Source organism: Amblyomma maculatum, chromosome 8 (assembly GCF_055883805.1).
Source record: "Amblyomma maculatum isolate TAMU_Amacu chromosome 8, ASM5588380v1, whole genome shotgun sequence".
Taxonomy (NCBI): domain Eukaryota; kingdom Metazoa; phylum Arthropoda; class Arachnida; order Ixodida; family Ixodidae; genus Amblyomma; species Amblyomma maculatum.
Window position 1 is genome coordinate 117658556 of NC_139351.1, and position 14423 is coordinate 117672978.

Sequence of the window (14423 nt, forward strand, 5' to 3'; positions counted from 1 at the left end):
CCACCACGTCGCTAATTACCCATGTCAAAATGCTGCTCGCCAGGTCTCAGAAAAGCAAGAAAGATGAAGAACAGGGCCAAATGGAAATAAAAGCTCTCCCACTCTCTCCCTTCCACAACCATCTCAGTTTATATAACGGCCGCTCGTTGTCCACTCATTTCCACCACCGCGCCCCAAACCCTCCGCTCTTTTCTGCCATTCTGCAGCTCCCGTGAATGTCCACTGGAGCCCCAGGACACAGATTGGGGTAATCCGCGCGTCGACGCTGTGTCCCCCTTATCTGCATCACCCCAGACACCGCTGTGTGCACTCGCTTTATGAAAGACGAGAGCCCTCCGGCGAAGCGAAGTTTTCGCCCGAGTCGCTAGACTCATTTGGTCAGTGGCTGTTTCCGCTCTTGCCCTGGATATCCTTTCAAGCTACGTTAGGCAAGCAAGCACCGTACTTGAATAGTTATGCATAAATTCTTCATGGCATAAGAACCTTAATTCCCGCTGTAAGTGCACCAGGCAGTAGAGACGTCGTACTTACTTACACTACCCTTTTTCCTGTACTTTCATTAGTATCAACAGGCCGAACGTAAGGAATACCGCGCTGCTGGGCTGACCGTCGGCATGTGATGACGAATAAAATATCAACATCATTTTTGGACAAACGTAAATATTGGAAAGTGATAACATACAGCGTGATTCCACGGTGAAATTCTATAACTCAAGTAATATAATTTTGTATAAAATGGGGGCGGAAACGGCACTGTACTTAATCGTCATTTTCTGTTCCTTTCTGGAGCCAATTCCATAGACCTCCTCAAGTAGCTGCCAAGAGAGCTTACAGTGCAACATGAGAATTCCGATGCTGCCCAATTCCTTACGATTCTGTGGTAACTGCTCATGAGACGATAAATGCCGAGACTATCGTCATGTTCTGTACAGCATTCACCGCACCCTTGTTGTTGTTGTGGCTGTAGGAAGAAAGAAAAGAAAATGCACGGGCCTGCTACTGGCTCTGTAGCAGAGCCACCTCCGCTGCCTCGTGCGGACAGAAGAGAAAATGAGAAGAAAAAAGAAGAGGGAGAGAAAGACGCGCGCCGCAACAACAGCCATCGTCCACCCCCACCGAAGCGGTGGCGGGTGCAATAACGGTCTACAACGGATAAAAATTCAGTGGCAGGCTAGCCCCCGCCGCAAGCGGCGGTGATTTACCTGTCCCAGCCCCATCAGGGCCAGGAACAGCCACCCTTCACCACCCTTCCCGCTTTTGGTTTGGAGCCACTTGCTGGGGTGACCAAAATATAGACACTTTGTGAAGATTATTTAGACAGATCCTGTCTGCAGTTAGCACTCGTGTGGTTTTAACCCGGTACAGTTCGCTTGTCCCGGATACTGCTCTGCAGTCGGCATCCCTCATTAGTAAACTAAACCCGAAGTTCCATGACCGATGAACCAGATAATTTCCCGACCATGTGGAAGGAGTCTGCATCATTAGAAGCCCTAGCCATTAATGAGGTCAGCAAGTGCGCCCGCTTCTAGACCGCCGGCGATCACAGAGTAACACACAGAGCGAATGCAGCGGATCGCACGAAGATACCGGGCAGCTAGGCCTTCCAATGAAGACGGACAGGGCTCGTTAGCGCTCAAGCGGAGGAAAGCGGAACGATCATTGCCCTTCTACCAGAAGAATTACCAGGCGAATTACCGACCTTGCAGTGCACAAAGCATAGCGTTGAACAAGCGCATCTGCTTCCTTTTTTCCTATACTCCTCACCGCGAGGCCTGCGCTATAGCTAATCCCAAAAATTGTAAAGTGCAGCTTAACAGCAGTAATGTTAGAGCCGAGGCTCTCACTCGGCGATAAGGCCGTAAATGACCTTCCAAAAAGTACGGTAGGACGGACATCAAGCAAGGAATTTTGTCTGCTTCTGTGGAACAAGGTCCAGCGCGCGAATGTATAAACGTCGGCTACAGATTCTCAGTAGACAATTATAGAGATTTCTGTCTGCTACTGTGAAACAGGAGCAAGATCCAACGCACGGATTTATAAAAATCACCTACAAATTCTCAGTAGACATTTATAAAGTCTAGCCGTCATTTAAGCATCCTTCTTACCTTTGTTATATGGATTATCTACAGATAGCCCACTCTGTTTGGGTTTTCGTCTTTTTTTTTTTCTTCTTTTTCTTTTTCGTCTTTACACAATGTATAGAACGTCCATATATTAAAGTTTATAAAACGGCTAAGTTTGACAGGTGTTAATAACCCCAACATTTCTGTGAATCGGCAGTTGAAAAAACACGAGCTTTCAGTTACAAGCTACTGCTTCCAGAACAACGCCTTCCTCATATTCATCACTTCGAATTTCTATAGGAAAGCATGCATATCCTCTTCCGTCCATTTCTATAGCTGCATTCAGCGCCACTTCTGCAAAAATGTGTGATACCTGACCGCAGCACGAGCAGCGGCGGAACGGGGAACTTCCTTCTTTAGCTATGGGAGGACAAGCACACCCCGTAACGAGATGCGACCCGTACCCGTTCATAATAGCCTTTCTCGCTCGCACGGGCGCGGTCCATCGCGTATACACACGCGACGAGCATGCATGCGCACTATACACATGTGGGGTCAAAAGCGCCTGAGGAGAAAGCTACGACAGGAGGACAGGGAGGAGAGCGGAAAACACGAGGTTCTCCACCGGAAGTGGGATCGAGGAAAAAATAAATAATGTCTGCACGCGATGATAACTAATAAAGGCGGGTTCACCTCATCGCGGGCCGGAAATGAGAAAAAGCGATTTCAAAACTCTTGCCAGCCTCATCTTAAAAGGACCGATAAAAATGAGGGAGAAAAGAGAGAAAAATGACAAATGAAGGAAATTGCCGCCCACACTAAAAGAGCCCACCGCCAACGCGCGGCTGGCGGAATTCCCATTAATTTCAATCGCCGAAGGGGAACCTGGAGCGCTGAGGGCAGCGGAGTGACATATGCGCCCGGGACCAGCCATGCGGCAGTATTCCCCATTGTTTCGATATATAGTACGCACTTGTGCTGCATACTATATACATAACGGGAGCCGATGGAACAAACGAGCAGCGACAAACTGGTAGTGACCGCTCCCTGCGGCAGGTTTCATATATAAGTGTCGAATTACGTTTAATGTTCTTTATGAAACACATGTGTGGACACGATTACAGTGAACATGTACAATCGCGGCGGTCGAGACTTGGATGACGTGGCATGTCTAGGAAATATTCTGGATGAATGTACCAGCGTCAGGAGTACAAATCCGAACAGACATCCAAAGGAAAAGCCCTCATTGTGCCATCGAACTAGAAGGATGATGACGATGATCTCGACAGTAATATAGAGACAAGGAGTAAAACTATTTTCGTAACTGTTCAGGTCAAAGAATTGATTTGGAATGCGCTGATTATTGGCACCTAATACACTTACTAGGTGCCACTTATAATACATTTATTAGTTTTAAATTGAATTGTACGCGTAGCCGCTGTCACCACTTGTAGGGTAGCCACTTCGTCAAGCTACCGCGACAGGTAGCTTTTTGTGGCTGCTCCCTCTTTGCACGCAACGGAAATGAATGAATTCGAACTTGAATTTGAGTAAGTTTTCCAACATTCCGCCTACTATCACTTTCTTTCCGTGTTTGATTTCCATTCTCTCAAACAATTGCGCCCTCTGGCGCACCAAAAATGAGCAAGACGAGTCGCTTTATGATGCGGAACCGTAACCAAACGAATGCAGAGCGTAAATTTACGCGAGGCATCCGTGAAGAACTGAGGCCAAGACAAAAGTCTCTAGTGCGCGCCCTAGACGCAGTTTCGTCAGACCCGGAAGAGACACGTGGTTCTCAGAGACTGCGTTCTTCAACAGTCGAGACTCCGCTCGAAAAACGTGACCTCCTCATCCCAAAGGATCCTGCACGAAAAATTTTCACATCCGCGAATGAATCGCGTTGCTATTCGCTGCAATCACGTGAAAGAAACACGAGGCATACGTTGGCTTTACAGTTGGCCGCGCAGTAACCCGAAATATCGCCATGGGCGTCACGACGGCTCTGATTCATTTAAATCTTTGAACAAGAAGGTTGCATCATATCACAGAATCTCAAACAACCCGGCGAGCAGAATCAAACCTCAAGAGTCGATCAATCCGGCCAGCAGAATTCAGGTCTGAGTAAACTGCAGCACCTCAAAAACTGAAATCATCTGGGGAGGTGCATGAGAAGGCAGATAAACACAATCGGGCGAGAGAAGCAAAGAAAAACAAAACAACTGGTGTGAGGGAAATAGTGCAGCAAAAGCACCAGCAATGCGACAATACCAGAACTTCGCAGTACGCCAATGTCAAAACGCAAGCATGCCTGCCCTATACACGGCACGTCAAGCATCGACCATCAATCACAGCGTATACAAATTCCGCCTCATGCATGCTGCACGGAACAGCTAACAATCCGTCGCTGTGCACATTCCGTCAAACTTTCTCGCTTTAACTTCTCGTCCACCGTCTTTCTATTTCTTCTTTCGTTCACTCTCTTTGACTATTTTTTTCTTAGGAGGCGGGAGCATCAGGTCGCAGAGACAGTCGACTCGGGAACAAAGCTCACTGGATCACAAGAAGTGTTCGAGCAACAGAAAGAGGAAAGAGAAGGAAGCAGAGTGAAAAACGAAAAGCCGACGGCGTTCCCCTGAACTCCTCCCAGTGCATCCGTTCCCTTCCCAAACGGTATGCCTCAACAGCAACTTCGTCGATAGGATCCAACAAAGAACAAAAGCACGCAACTCCGCGCTCGCAGTCAAAAGTGCCCAGCGTGCGTTTAACAAAGCAAAAGAGAAGAAATACACAGCTGGCGCAGAGCAATGCGAATGCGACATCCGGAATGCAGAGATGGAGGTGGAAGGCGGAGAAGACAGCGGATGGTTTTTCTTTTCAAACCATCTGGGTCGCCCTGAACCCTTCGCGATCTTCAACTCCGCGTCCTCGCTCCTCTTCTACGCTGGATATATTGCCGAAAAGGGTAAGGGCATAGCCAACGTGCCCGACTGCCCCAATCAGCGTCGGGGCCGGGAGACCAAGAGAAAGAATGGAATCGAGGGAAAGGGTTGTTAGGAAGAAGCGTTGAGAATCTGAAGGAGAAGAGCCAACGGAAGTTATCGTTTCCGCCGGATTATCCGTCTTGATCTGCTCCGGATTAAAGGGGCATTAGTAGGTAAGTACAACGAAGCGCCATAGCCTCACAGGCGCTCTTCTATAATTCTCACCGCGGCGAACGAGAACGTTCCCGTGATTCGTACAGCTTTAAGTATGCGATATTCCTCAAAACAATTGTCGTCATTTAATTCCCTTTATCACAGTAAATGCGTGCAGAAGAAAAGAGAAAAAAGGAACACTGGTTGCATCTCTCATCGCCAGGACCGAAATCCTGCAAAGCTCGTGCATTTCCGACAAGTTTTCATAGCTGCCCGTAGCTTTATACGATTTAGTTAGGTCGAGAGCTCTTGAAAAAATAAAATAAAAAGAAGATCGTTAAGAGCACGCTTAACGTGCCTCTAATATGCGATGTACACTTTGCAAATTGTGCGCCATTCATGGCTTGCTGGAATATTCATTTACGCTCTGTGAAGTACCATCGCCATTTTTAACGCCGTCTTCCCTGCCTGTCGTCAGGGCCAGTACAAATTTCTTCAACAAATTCGCATTACCATACATTAAGCCACCAGCCAAAAAGAAAAAGTCATTATCGGTTCTAGGTGTCGGTTTAACCTACATTTCATGTGAAATATAAAATCGAGTTTCTTGTCTAGCCCGTTCTTTTCTATTCCTCTCCTTGACGTTAATACCATCAATATCCACAATGTACCTCGCTGTGTTATGCTGAAATAATTTTGAGCCATTACGTGAGCCTCCGAGGGAGACAAAGTACCCTCGAAACGGTGTCAGAGCCCGGACGAAGATTGGCGCGAAGACCGAGAGACTTTTCAGCTACAGTGGTTTATAGCTGACAACGCCTTCAAGGAGTATAGAATGCCATGCCACATTAGCCCGTGAGAAGTCTTTTGCAGGCGCCACAAATTATTGTGCCCAGAAACGCCATCACGCGAACTGAGTTCCGTGGAAATTTCTCGGCGCCAAAGAAGAACAATGGGGAAAAAAAAAAAAAGAGGTCCTGCTATAAAGCACCTGTCCAAAATTTTAAACTAAAACTAAAAAACTATGTTGCTACTAGAAATGCTGAATTCAAATCCTGAAAAACAACCTTTGAGGTTGAGGACAGGCGGCCGCTGTGTGTACCAAAAGTGCTGGTGAGAGCTGCCCTAAAAATCTATGCACCTCCGTAGGAGGACGCAAGTTTGTTTGTTTTTATTTCGTTATCTCCATTATCTATGTTCTCAGAAAAGTCTGGTATATCCCTATGTGGATCTACCACTTCAGCCTGCTAAGTGAGATTCCGGAGATATAGTGGCAGCCGAAACACGGCTTCTTGACGCCTGCACCGTTGCTTCACGAGTGTCTACGAGATCGTGGACGTACTCATAAGTCGTAAGCATAAATGTGGAAACGGTAAAACACACAGAATGCAGTACACTTGCAAGACGTCTCTGTCAGTGATACAGGGAGATGAAATTCGATAGAACAGCGGAAAAAGCGAAAGCGCTCTGTGAGACTATCTGCGAATGACGCAACTGTATAGGGCGCAGAAATATTGGCCCGCGGGCCATTCGACCATGAGCGCATGACAGCCCAGTTGATAATTCTAACTTGCACCAGCCTTAACGCGCGTGCCAGGCGTAACGACGCAAGAGCCAGCACGTGTCGGTATTAGAGATGGAAAAAAAAAACTACTAAAGAAAAAATACTTTACAGAGGTCTGTCCGGTTAGGAATGCCAGTTCATGTAGGGAATCGAAATTCAGGCATTTTTGTTTTGTCACAAACACGGCGCTCAAGATGGGCTGCAACTTGCCCACAGTCACACCGAGAAGAATAAACCGCTTTCGAAATGTCGTGTTCGCTACAGAAAACATGGTTCGCGTTTATTTCGTACACTTTATAGAAGCCGCGGCTGTACAAATGACGGGTTCTCAGCGTGTTCGCGTATCTGAGAATCCCGCTGAACCCTCGCCTGGCGAGGCAGCAAATAGACCATTAACGCATAGCGCCATCATCCGACTAAACAACCAACCATCCAACAAACTAAACACGGACGTTAAATAAACAAATTAATAAAGGCGCAGTAGCAGGGCACGCAAAAGGATGTCGTAGGCTAAAGAATGACGATCCCAGTTCACATGAGAAAAAAGAAAACAGAGCAGAAAGTGAGCTCTTCTCAACATCTCAGTAGCGGCGTTAATGAGTCAAGGTACAACAGAAAATTAAAATGATCAACCCTCTAAAGCGACACAGTGCACGCATTTCTCGACCGCCATTAGGTAAAAAAAAAAAAAGAAGAAGAAGAAGAAAACAGCACTCCTATCCAAGAAAAAAAAAAGAAAAGCAACAATTTTAGAGGAGATCAAAAACGTGTTTTTCTTCGTTCGCCGTGCTGCGATAGCGCACCTATTCTGTCCGAATAAACTTAAACACGAGGTGGTTGCTGTGAGGTGTGTACCAAGCAGGCATCAACGTCCTGTAACGCTGCAATAAAAACATGAAACGCGTCCGCTCAGGCCTAGAGCTGAGACAGGACTCTCCGAAAATGTCGACCACAGGCTGCGGCGATACGCTATAGGTTCCCGAGGCTGCAGGCACGTGCTTTCCGGCAGAGATACCCACCGGTGTAAACACAAGCGTACATGTGTTGTGGTGGAAGCCTCAGCGGCAGCGGCGCTCCTCCGGCCGGGTAAACGCACACACGCTGCACACACGCAACCTTCCGAAGCAACGATGCCACCTGGGCTCTTGGCCTCGGAATGTGAACTCCTGAGCGTGCGAATATGTGAAACATCTGCCTCCTTAGTATGGCAGTCTGGGAGTGTAGTCTAGACGGTTTCCTGATCTTTTGGACCGTCTCCTTGGCAGAAGCGTATACCAGTACGTCGTTGGAAATGGTTCTTCCGCTGTCGAACATCACGCGGCGACAATTCGTCATCTGGTGCTGGTAGCAGGCCGTTGTTCTCTCTGCTCGTTTTTCTCGTCTGAGTCCACGTCGAGTGTTGGTTGGCCGTAGACTCGGAGCTTCGACGCGCCCATGTTCTCTCTGCCTGATGTGCACTTGTTTATGTTTTTGTTTTCTTCTTGACGCATTGACCGTTAAATAGCTCGACTTCGAATGTTAAACGCGCACATCACAGGCAACGACTGCTTTATATAACCAACGTTGCTTTTCGGAGCCAAAGCTTCTTGTGAAGACGTTGTCTAGAAGAAATATGAAAGGGAACACGGGAGCGCGTGGCCTCCGCGCTTTGCAAAGAGCTCCCACCAACGCAAGACGATAATGGGTGGCGCCAAGGGTATGCTCGGAAAGACCAGCCGACCAAGCTTACTTTGGATACGTCTTTCCCACTGATTCTTATCACCTGTCGGTGACAGCGCATTTGAAAGAGCGGAGGCCACGAGCTTCCGTGTTTCCTTTCATATTGCGTCTAGCTGTACGTACACTCTTGTTTCTTCATCGCTGTTGTGAGTTTCATGTTGAGCCCCGCTTCGCAGCAATTTGCGTGAAATCGATGAATTGCTGATGTATGCTGCTATAAGCTGCAGCTCTGTAAACTGCCTCCTGTTGAAGTGGTTGGTAGGACACATTGGTGAAGCGAGAAGCGTGAGATGTTTGCTTCCACCCAAACATTGGCGCGGATTTTTTTTACCTTGTAGTGCGTCACTCCACTTGGCCATTTGACGCTGCAGTGAGAGCTTAACGATGTTGCTACGTTCCAGAAAGAACTTTAATTATCCCGACCCGAAGGCAGGTCCGTTGTCCGATAAAATCATATCTTTCATTCCTTTAGTTGCGAGAACCTTTATCAGTTCTTTCACACGACAGCAGGCGTCAATGTGGAAGAGACGATGGCACATCTAGAGCTCTTTTGAGTAGGTGAAAATGACTAGAAAGAATGTCTTTCCTTCAAAGCGACCAGCGAAACTGATGTGTAGCACGGAACGTGGGTTTCTTACTGGTTCCCAGGGACGTATTGCTGACACGTGCCACATCAACGTATTTGCTGTTCGACGTCCTTGTCCGCCCAGAAAGTATGTCGCCTCACAGAATACAACCCTTATGCATGGTTTTAAATACTTATACTGTAATGGCAGGCAGGAAGTTCAGTACGGTGAGAATGAAAAATCAAGACGCATGTACAGGCAACTAGACACATAAGTACTCTCTGGCATTAAGTTTGGCAAACTTAGGTCGCTCATCTTGAGGACATGCGTATCCAACCAAACCGGGGAGCCAGAACTGGGTCCTTTTGCGTGACATACCAGGGACGCGTCGACCTATTCGCCTGGCAGAATCTATAATAGAATAACTTCTGGAAGGAACGTCGTCTCAACAGTGACCGTCGGTATGGGTTTTGCGTGAACCATACCATTTGACGATCTCTAAGAATATTTCATAGTCGTACTCGGAGACAGACAATTAAGTGCCAGTACATCGGATATAATGAAAAAGAATACTGGCATCGGCTTGTGGTGCACCGGCGTACCAAACAAAGGATCAGTGTTTAGTGATCTATATTGAATTTCTGACAGTACAAGTTGTGGTGGCATTCCTCGCGATTATTGACGCTCAGCAGCCGTCACTCGTCTTGAGCACCAGTGTCGACACCACCCTCACAGTCGCCTAGCTTGTTCCACGTGGCCAAAAACGAACCTTAGAATGTAAGGTGAGGCGCCACATTATTAGTAACAATTAGTAATAGTAACAGTAATAGCACATGAGCGTTGCTAAGGACCGGACAAACTGGCTTTTCGAAAAGATTTTCCCTTTTCATCAATACACTTCCAGGCTTCTCCCCTACTGAGCAACGGTGACGTGTTTGAAGGTAGTCCGATGCCAGTAGAGGGACTTGTAATAGAAATTCAATAGTGGAAGAAACTATTGCAGCTGCCGTTTGTTATTTGTTTCGAGAGCTTCATGAATCGCCTTGACCATTAGAGAGTGGAAATGAAGTCCGCCCCTGCAAATTTGGTAGCCCAAAATGCGACTTCTGATGCACTGAAGAATAACATGGTCATGCTAAGACGAACCCTAAACGTTTCGCATTCCAGCGAGTCGGTCACTGAACTTCCTGCAGTGCTTTTCCTCGTTTTGCGGTCTCCTATAACGATGTCATGTAGGTACAGTAGCATCTTTAGAATGTCTCCCGCCATTACTTTGCACGTTCTTATGTCGCATATAGCGTGTAGATGACACTCCCAAGGGATGTCCCCTTAGGTCTCCGTCAGCGACGGGCCCACGTTTACGGGCCCACGTTTACGAGCGCAGGCAGCGTTGCATGGACGTAGCGGTAAACTCCACATTATGAAGTTATTGCCTTCGAGACAAAGTTAGCATCAAATGTACATTCCTACTGCTTCAAGCGAGACTCGCTAAGTACAAGGGTGGAAACTTGGGCTAGTCTGCAACGGTGATCCATGAGAGTGTAGCGCAAAAGGACGAAAGACACAGAAAAGGTCACAGAAAGCTAGCGCCTGTACTGTGTACCCTTTCTGTGCATTTTGCGCTACACTCTCATGTCATGCATCATCGCTAAACACGTTTCCTTTAAAGTGCAGCTTTAGCTCGTATCCTCCTAAACCTTTATTCCTGCTGTTCGTTTCCTCTTTTTCCATAGCTGCTTTTGTGCAGTAGGCTCTAATGATGGAGACACTGATAGCGTAAAACTGGCATTTAAGCATAGCGAATGAGCATGGCTGCGTGAAGGTCACTGCATATCCAGGAAACACATTTCCCTCGATTCACGGCCGGCGGAAAGCCAGCGATGCGGTTTTGATAAGAAAGTGGTGTTGAGTACTCCTTTTTTATTATCCGATCTTGATTCTCACAACGACGGCCTCATTCGCAGTTAACTATACAGCCTTGGTCAAGGTCAGGTTGGGCGCGCGTAAGAGGCGACGCTGAAGGTCTTCTTTTCTGTTTGCGCTTACTGTAGTCTATCACAGAGCAACGGAGGAAGGTAGTCGCTGAAATCACGATATGCCTCGACAGATGGAGCGCAGCAGGAACACAAAGCGAGAGAGTTCTGCTCCACCCTATGGTCACGCTTGTTGAAATGAAATCATTCTAAAGTCACGTGTACCGAAGACGTATTGGCAACGCGGTCACTGAGTATGCCCACGATGTATCTGTAAATCGTCTCGAGCTGAGATCTCATTATACAGAACCAGCGAAGAATGACACACGTCAGCAACTCCACCGCCCCCCTCACAAAGCCTCTTGGTGCAGAAAGCCTTTCGTTTAGGTCCGGCGTTGTTACGTTCACAATAAAGTTGCTTCCGGTAAATGGGGTATGCTGCAAGCTTAACAAGCACAGTCTTCAAACTTGATGATTTTCGCCGAAGCTACCGTGGTATAGAAAAGACACTCTTGGCGACTTTTCATCGGCTAATGGTTAATCTAGCCACTGTATTACATTTTGTGTTCATTAGATATAGAGACTGTTAATCTTGATGATGCCTGCAAAAGCGTACGTATTCCTTGCGAGTGCTGAAAGGCGACGTCAGCAGAATGCAGACCACAGGCGCCGAGGCGGTCACGCGAGTTGCTGAGAGTTTTCGAGCCTCTCGTGGATGCGCGCACAAACCTTGATCACATAAACACACGCGCACATAAAATGTGGGAGCCACAACGGCAGCACGGGCATGCAAACACGGACGCACGCACAACTCCAGGAAAGCACTGGTGACGGCTGGGCTCTGTGCGTGGGAGAGTGAACCGCTGCAAGCGTGAATATAGGATAACAAACCATGGGACGAAGTGAAGCTTCGACGCCCCAGCCCTATCATAAATTTTGTCCAACATCGCCGCACTTGAAAATATAACGCATCGTGCTTCTTCGCGGCACACAAGCAACAGAATCTGCAATCGCTAGAAGATCGGCATGCAGGACGGAGTAAGACGAGGAGGCAAAAAAAAGCAACAACAGCAACAACAAAAAAGCAAGCCCTTGTTCGGCTCATTGGCTTACCAGGAGGGGATCCCTCGACTTGGACGACAAAGACCTTGGCGACGCTCGTTTCCGTGCGAGCCTCCCCGACGAAGTTGGTCGCTCGGCACGTGTAGGTGGCACTCGCGGTAGCATTGACCTTCAGCTGAGACTCCGACCCCAGCTGGGACTCGGCGGAGGACACCTGAAGAGGAGAAAAGAACGGGAAATGACACTGTGAGATATCGCGACACCGACCATGATGCAGTAGCACCAAGACCACGACACCATGTGCACGGCGCGCTGCTGTGGCGGCCATGTTACTGCTTTTCTTTTTTCCTCTGCCGAAGTAAAGACACTCTCAACTTTCTCTCCACTGCCCTTTCACTATACTCTCACCCTTTCGCCTTCCAGTGCTTCTCCATTTGATCAGGGTAGTTCTGCTTAGTCTCGTTTCTCCAGTTGGCGCTAACAGTGCCGGACATGAGCACTGTTTCGTTTTAACTTCCTGTAGTACGCAGGTATGCGACTGAACGTTAGCGCAAGTATTCCTTCCCACAAAGCATAGAACAGACTTTTTTTTTGCTGGGCTTTCTTTCTGCCTCTTTAACGCATGAGTACCATAGAACATTGCTGAAATAGTTCAGCGCGGCCAGTAATGATTTAAAAATGCCGGACAGTTTTGGGGTGAATTATTCTGTAGCGTTCAGAGACTAGAAACAGCTCTCAGCATTTCTTTAAGTGCGTAGCACTACCAGCAGCAATCACGGATTTCACCGATGTCTGTCCGAAGCCGCTCTCTCTCTCTCTCTCTTCGTGAACTTGAAGTGGAGAAAGAGAAAGTGGCGACGCACGCGTTGCGCGGCTCCGCATTGAGGAGGCGGAGCGGCCGCAGAACTGCAGCACAAGCCGCTCTCTCTCTCTCTCTCTCTGTCAATCCGTCTCTCCGTAAACTTGAAGAAAAGAAAGGAAAAGTGGCGACGTCCATATCACGTGACTTAACACTGAGGGAGGCTGAGGGGCCTCATAGATGCACCCAGTGAGAGAGGGGCGTGTCAGTTGCGGGCGTGGCGGCCGTCACTGGGCAGCGTTGCACTAGCGTGTTACTCCGGAGTGAGCAATCGTGTGTCACTCGCGCGTCCTCAGCTTCGGCATCTCTACCCTCAGTCACTCCTCAGCCTTCACGGACAGCAGACGTGCACGCGCGACGCTCCCTGGACCTCGCCTCCGAGCCGCTCGCCACGTCGTCAAGCAGCTTGTGCTTACCTCCGAGCCTTAGCAGTGCTACGCACCTACTTCGCATTTCATTAACTATGCAAACCGGCCGTAATTTTTTATTTTGCCCTACGTTTAGAGATTTCTTAGATGTTCTGTACTCGGAAATACACCGCCATTAGTTGCTAAACATATAGTATAGCGATGCCATTCCGCACCTACTTAGCTTCTGCAGCCGGCGGTTTCTGCTTCATCGGGGATTGACAGAACTCGTGACTAGATTGGTCTGTACTCAATGTGTTTTGTCGTCCGATGGTCGGAAAGATGAACTCCTGTGTCGAAAGCTTCGGACTAGCCCTCTCCATCTCTCCTACGTTATTCTCTCTTTCTCGCTACCCTCGGCGCAAATGCGCGTTCTGCCTCACTGCCACGGAAGAAGATGAACACGGTCGCTCGAAAGAACGCTGCGGAAGCGCACGCGGAACGCACAAAGCGCCAAAATCCGGTCACGTCCCACCAATAGCGGCCCGCGCTCGCTGGCAAATTAAAGTAGCGGCTGCGCTTTGAGCCGGAAACAGGCAGCTACGACACCGACTCCGGCACCAACCAACCAGCCCAAGGGTTTCGGATCAACTCTCTGGCTCGGCAGGATAACTGATTTAAGTGTTCCCGAGAACAGCCCCAACAAAAGACGCCGCGGAGAAGAGACGGAACGACGGCGCATCGTCGTCTTGGCAAGCAAGTTGAACAGCAAGCAAGTGCGTATGTACGTGCGTTTGTGAAGGGATGGCGGACAGCCGGGAGGGGCTGAAGAAATAGCCGTTACGCCAGCTGAATGATTCATGGGTTGCGGGGATTCGCGCTGGCGGAGCGAAGACAGGGGAAAGGGTGCAGACCTCCTCTATCTCCCGCGGGGACCGCGATGCCAGCCGGGAAATGCCCGCCTTAAATGTGGCAGCGCCTTTAAAACGCAGCTGCAGGATTTCAGAGTAGAACCGAAAAAAAAGAAAAGTGTTCCCCTGCGTCAAGCTTAAGAATGGTCTTGAAAGGTGGCAATGAAGGGGGGGGGGGGGGGGGAGGCAGATCGGCACGAAACGAAAATACTTTTTTCCCAG

The 14423-nt window shown here is 48.5% G+C and overlaps 1 protein-coding gene across 1 annotated transcript in view; it reads right to left on the reverse strand.

Moving 5' to 3' along the window:
- The window catches only part of LOC146182297 (tyrosine-protein kinase transmembrane receptor Ror2-like), a 502076-nt gene that overhangs the window by 220799 nt on the left and 266854 nt on the right, over positions 1-14423 (reverse strand). Inside the window, exon 4 of the mRNA XM_084577387.1 lies at positions 12136-12298. Within this exon, the coding sequence (XP_084433513.1) occupies positions 12136-12298 (163 nt within the window). The remainder of the gene's footprint in view (positions 1-12135; positions 12299-14423) is intronic.